General features: G+C 42.8%; 1 protein-coding gene across 1 annotated transcript; it reads right to left on the reverse strand.

The window, feature by feature from the left end:
• Positions 1-731: 731 nt before the first annotated feature.
• On the reverse strand, positions 732-6,330 carry LOC124109485 (cancer/testis antigen 55-like; the record flags this gene model as incomplete). The annotated part of the gene is made up of 6 exons (XM_058586646.1): positions 6,183-6,330; positions 5,813-5,997; positions 3,692-3,778; positions 2,933-3,077; positions 1,997-2,109; positions 732-919 (listed from the first exon to the last, which is right to left on the reverse strand). Coding segments are annotated over exons 1-6 (866 nt in total), but the record flags the coding sequence as incomplete, so codon positions are not given.
• Between the last annotated feature and the right edge of the window lie 264 nt (positions 6,331-6,594).

Below are 6,594 nucleotides of genomic sequence, written 5' to 3' on the forward strand. Positions count from 1 at the left end.
TGTACATGCTGGCTGGTGGGTTAATGAAAACAAACAAAAACTGCCCTCTTTTCATGGAATTACCATACTAGTATGGGAAAGAAGGGACATAGGTAAACACTAAATTTAATAGGTTGAGATGGTGTCAACAGATGGAGAATATTGTGGAAAAATAAAATTTGGGCAGATAGCCGAAGGAGGACTCAAAACTGAAGGCAAGCTGTGACTTTAAATCCTGCCCATTAATGGGCTGGCCCTGCAGCCTCTTAAGTACTTTGCCTCCCTGGGTTACTTCAAAGTCATACGAGACCACCCACCATCAGCACAGAATCCACTCCTGGCCATGGAAAGCCAAGAATTCAATCACCCCCTGCTTGGGCTGACTAAAACCCACTGTTTCACTCCGAGAGCTCTCTTTCACATTGGCCAAAGAGGAGAATTAAATGGGTAGTGGTGGGATCCACAGCCCACGCATCTGTCAACATCCACTGTGGCCTTCCGTGTAATTAATAGCAACGTTACTTCTATCCTACAATCAGGAACCAGTTTTAGCATCTTTTTGAACAGATTAGGCACATCTCTAAAGTGGGACCATGGTCCCCAGGGAGCTACCCAGTAAGTCTACAAGAAAAGGCTAATTTAATGTATTGTTTGGGCTCACTAAGCTTAGCTTTTCTTTAATGGTTTAATACCAGGCCCTTTACTGCCCATGGGAATAAAGACCAACAGGAAACAAAGGGTTTTGCTTTTACAATATGTGCACAGGGGTCATAGAAACTGCTCTCCAAATATAGCAGGCCTGAACGCTCTCTACTATAACCACATCAACGATGTCATTTGGTTGAGGTACGTAACCGGCAGGAAGCTTCAGAGAATCCAAAGTGAAAAAGATGGTGTCGTCCACCACACCATGTCGCCCATGTACACTGCTAATGCAGACCTGTGATGAGAAATGATGGGAATGGTTGTGTAAAAGCACAGTCCATCCTCACCAGCTCTGCACCTCCTCACTCTGCCTCTAACCTGTGGGTCAACTCCAACCCTGGCACTGATTTCCCAACCTGCCTGGCACACTGGCAATGCCAGGGGTGCTTTTAAAACACACCAGTGCCAAGGTCCCACCTCATGCCAATTAAATTGAAATCTCTGGAGACGGGCCCCGAGACTGTGACCAGAGACCTTGGGCTAAATATTACCCACAATAGACATGGATCCTATTTCCCTGAGTTTCCTACTCATCTTCAGGCTGCAGTACCCAAGTCATTACCCAGCTTTTGCCAGTAAGCTCCAGACTCACAACCCACCTCATTCATTTTTTCCCCAAACTTTCTGGCACACAAATTGCTTTTCCTTAACTGTTGCTCTCAGAATTTTTTGTTGTTGTCTGTTTTGGTACTGGGGATTAGACCCAGGGGTACTCTACCATCCCCAGTTACATCCCCAGCCCCTTTAAATTTATTTTTTTAGACAGGGAAAAACTAAGCTGCTGAGGCTAGTCTCCAAACTTTGATCCTCCTGCCTCGGCCTCCAAAGGAGTTGGAATTACAGGTATGTGTCACCATGCTGGAAAATTTCTCTCTTTTTCTTTCTTTCTCTCTTTCTCTCCTTGTCTTCCTTCCTTCCTTCCTTCCTTTCTTCCTTTCTTTTCTTTTCTTTTTTTTTTTTTTTTTTTGGTGATCCTGGGAACTGAACTCAGCTGAACTCAGGACATGGCCCATGCTAGGCAGATGCCTTACCACGGAGCCACTCCCATATCCCTCTAATAACTTTCTAATACAAAAAAAAAAAAAAAAACAACTACATAACTTAGAAAGTAATTATGCATGTGGTCTACATTACTTTTTATTTAGATCCTTTTGAAAGCCCTTCCTTTTCTATAAGAAAATAGGTTTCTGTTTGGCAAGAAATACATTTTCTAGATTTCTAACCACACCCAACAGTCTTTCCCTCAAGAAAATTATCGTTAAAGGAAGGATAGGCAGAAACGAATGACCAGTGAAACATGGACACAGATTACCTCATCCACATGCCTACAGTTCATGGGCTTCACGGAGAGGGCATTGATGTTTGAGGTGCCCGGCTGCACGCAATACTCGACCTCTAGCCAGTCGCCCTTATAAGGCACGAAGCCTAAAATAACCATGGAGAGATTTCAGCGTCATTATCTCTTCACTTAGGCCACATTCCATTTCATAAGTCCCTTTGACATGGCAATACCCTAACACACCTTCTATTGTATGTAAAGTACATTCTGTACACATTTAAACAGACATATAAATCATATCAGTCCTGCTCTTGGAAAGTCAGTTTACATGCCTGTAGCCACCGTTTCTCCTGTCCCGATTTAACAAAGTCAAATGCGGAAAAGTGTCAACCACGTGTCACAGCCAACTTTTTGGCAGCGGCACGGGATTCACTAATCAACTAGCAACATTCACAACTCCTTTGGGAGAGTCAGCTAAGGACATAGGTGAGAGCACATGATTGAACTTGGGTACCTGCCAGTATAGCATTGGCTAGAAACAAAATCTTGGAACTTATCTGCCGATCACAAATAGAATGCAAAAATGAGCATGTGCACACATGTGCGCACACGCACGCACGCACGCGCGCGCGCGCGCGCGCACACACACACACACACACACACAGAGGTATAAGGCTGTCTCCAATCTCATTTTGAAGCATTTCATTTTTTTGGAGAAGGGTATCCTTTTCACTTGCAGAATGTTTTCCTTGACTTAACATTACACACATAAGTGAAATTTTATATAGACATTAAGGACTGCATTCACACAAAGGAGGGAATCGCTGATGTTTTTATGAATATCACCTGTCTGTCCCTGTATCGTGCATTTTTTTCAATTCCTAGGGCCCACGTCACATATCCAAGAGCTGTAAACTGCAGCCAAGTACGTAATAGCCATAGCTCTTTCTCTGCAAATGCAAAACATACCATCACGAACGATAGACAGTGAGAAGCAAGTATCTTTATTAATGTAGACCGCGTCCTTTGTCACTAAGGTGGCACGACTGATTAAAACACTGGTTCCAAGGTCAGATGGCCCAGAATCATCAAAATGGTCAGATATAGCATCCACCTGTAACACATGGAAACGCTTATTTCAAACAAAACTAATTTTTACAACAAGAGCGTGTATGATCCCCTAAGAATCTCCCTCATAACAACTACAATTCAATGAGTTAGCCTGGTCATTGTAGGTTTGCAAGACATACGATTCCTGTGTCAGAGACAAAGGACTTTGTGACTCACAGCAAATACAGCCACTGCCCACCTCTGTTGAACCGTTGGTGTTCAGGAAATATCTTAAACTACCCTCTTTGACACTAGTCCATATATTTCGCATGACAAGTACATCATAAACATGAGAGGATGCTAAGAATAACGTCTGTGCTTTGTGGATTACAAAACCGCATCCAAAATGTTAATTGTGCATCCGTGTTTAATGTGTTCACAGCACTAGGCCCAAATATGAAAAATATAATGTCCTTGCCAGAGAGGAATTCAAAGTTCAATAGAGAAAATATCTAGTTCTGAACAAGTTGTGATAATGGCTATAAATCATGTTTGAAAATGGGTCTTGCAAATCCCCAGGGGGAGAACATTTTAGCCTTGGAGAAAACGGGGTTTTATTGGGAGGAGGTGAGACTTGAGCTTTGTCTGCAAGAAGACGAAGTCTTTACCTGGTCAAAGGGGGTGGGGGCAGGTGCAGAGAGAGACAGGAACAACAAACACAGGTTGGGAGAACAGGGAGGAAAACACAATTTTCAAGATCTGGTCCTGGGGGAGAAAAACATGAGAGAGAGTTGGAGAAATAACCACGACAGGAAGAGATCTAAAAATGGCAAGTGGCATTAGGGCCTAGTTTTTCTACCACAGAGAGGGTACAAATATTTCAGCTCATCAGAAGTAACGATCCTTATTTAAAATTGTTTTTGATTAGAGCATGATGGCACACTCCTGTCATCCCAGTGGCTTGGGAGGTTGAGGCAGGAAGATCGCGAGTTCAAAGCCAGCCTCAGCAAATTAGCGAGACCCTAAGCAACTTAGCAAGACCCGGTCTCTAAATAAAATATATAAAGGGCTGGGGATGTGGCTCATTGGTGAAGCACCCCTGGGTTCAGTCCCCGCTACCAAAAAAAAAAAAAAATGTTTTTAATTACACAAACAATACATTCTCATTAAAGACAAAAGGAAAAGACAGATGAATATGAAGCAGAAAACAAGCACCCATCATTTACAGTTTTCCATTGCCTAGAATATATTATGGTATCAACTGTATTATTTCATTCATCATGTTCCAGACATTTTTTTCTGTGAATAAATATATGCCCAGTTTCCAAAACAAAACTTAATATGCCATGCAGTGTTACAGGTTTCAGGTCCTAATCTTTCTCATAAAACAAGACTACTGAAAGGGTAATATAGCATCCCTATGAATGGATTGTCATAATCAATCAATCCAATCCCACATTATGTGTTATTTAGTTTGTATCCTTTGCAATGCATCGCCTACCCCTCTCATTGACTTCTGTAGCGCCAAAGTCCTAGGAGTGATATTTTTTGGTTCAAAGATTTCTGTTGGAAACATGAGCCCCCAAGATGTAACGTTTTTTCCACGTATTTTCTAAAGCCTATTTCATTGCTACTGCTATATCAAAACTGATGTCTTTCCAGCTGTCAATACCAATCTCAAGGTCCTTTTGCCCAGATTCACTTTCTTTGGGGAAGAAAGCACCAGGCTCCTGGCTGTCTATCCAGCACCACTTTCGTCAGAATCCAAGTGGGTGATCCTTCATATACCCTCTCATAACTCTGTGCCCTGACTCCACACTAGCTCACAGCCATACTGTACAGCAGGCTGGCGCCCCACCACACCCTGCCCCCACCCAGATTACACGTCAAACTCCTCTCCCAAATTCCTTTTCTTTTCCCTTGCTACCATCACTAACACAGTAGGGCATACAGACAGATTCAAAGGCTTATGAAGAAACATCTTACCATGCACATGGCCTTTCCTTTCCCATCAACAGGGGGATAGAGTGAATTGATCATCCAATTCACCGTAAGGGACAACTGGGTAGCAATTAGCAAGCCAAGATATGGGTCCTTCTCTCAGACCGCTCACCTGAATCAAATCCAGGCTGGTCAAATGTTGACATGTAAATGCACAGAGAACTTTCAGAAGAAAAGGCAAGTGAATGTGTGTGCACATTATGAGTTGGAATTAGCCCAAGAATTCCTGCTGAACACAAAAGCCACATGGACAACATGGACATACTTATCTTACAGGAAAAATAAACATATACAATAAAGAAAAAAGATGGTGTTGGAGGAAATAATGCAAGAACTCCATACCTTAATGAAGCTACGAATAAGAAGTTTAAAATGCACCGTGTTTGACGTATGTATTCCACCTTGAACGCATACCTCAGAAAAGGAATATATATATATATATATTTTATATATATATATATATATATACATACATATATATATACACATACACACACATACACATATATATGTATTTTTAGTTGTAGATGGACGCAATACCTTTATTTTATTGTTTTTACATGGTGCTGAGAATCGAACCCAGTGCCTCACGTTAGGCAAGCATTCTACCACCGAGCCACAACTTGAGCCAGAAGATGGCTCTTTACCAGAAAATCTGTAGAATTTTATAGAGTCCAATGATATCATCATTAACAATTATTTATTTATTATTAATTAATTAATTAATTAATTTGGTACTAGGGATTGAACTCAGGGGGCACTCAACCACTGAGCCACATCCCCAGCCCTCCATCTTACTTTGATGGCTTTCAACACATGAGTTGCTTTATCTTCTTCCACAAGTGCAGTAACCTTTTGACCAGCTTTCAGAGGCACATTACCAGTCACAGCATCAGTACTGAAGTAGATGGACCCATCAATCCGGCCATAATCAGTACAGAAAGTTGTCACAACCCCCTGTATAGATCTCAAATTGCTGTCACCTATGACACAGAAAAACAAAGATCACATCATTTAAGCTCCAATGCAAATGCCCACTACAAATAAGTCCTACACTGACCCTGAGCACATTTCTTCACTCCTCGGACCTGTTTTCACCTTTAAACAACGTCGATAAGTTTCTGTGCCTCGGGGTTGGTGCGAGTATTAACTGACACATAGATGCCACCTGTTAGGAGCTGTGAGTGCCCTGCCCAAGTGAGAGTGTGAATGTTGATGCGATCACCATGGCTGCATGCAGGAGACTCTAAGCTTCCAGGACGGCTGCAACGACCCTTCCTCAACATCACCAGCAGGATCTCCAGATCCTTCAACATCTCCCGGAAGCAATAAAAGGTTTCGGGAGACGTTAAGACTCGCGCCCTCGGCTTCAAATACATGCCTATTTGGGTTAGAGACCAAGTTCACCCCCGAATTAGGGCGGTTCACGTCTCGGGAAATGGAAAGGGGTGTCACGCAAGGGGGTGGCAGCCGCAGGGCCTTCTCTGTGGCCGTCTAAACACCCCTCCCCTTTGGACCAACGGGAGACTTAAGATCGAGGTTCGAAGAGGACCCTGGGCCACCCTCACTCCAGGCACACC

Source organism: Marmota monax, unplaced genomic scaffold, assembly GCF_021218885.2.
Source record: "Marmota monax isolate L192 unplaced genomic scaffold, Marmota_monax_Labrador192_F-V1.1 WCK01_AAM20220418_F8-fsc00333, whole genome shotgun sequence".
Classification (NCBI taxonomy): domain Eukaryota; kingdom Metazoa; phylum Chordata; class Mammalia; order Rodentia; family Sciuridae; genus Marmota; species Marmota monax.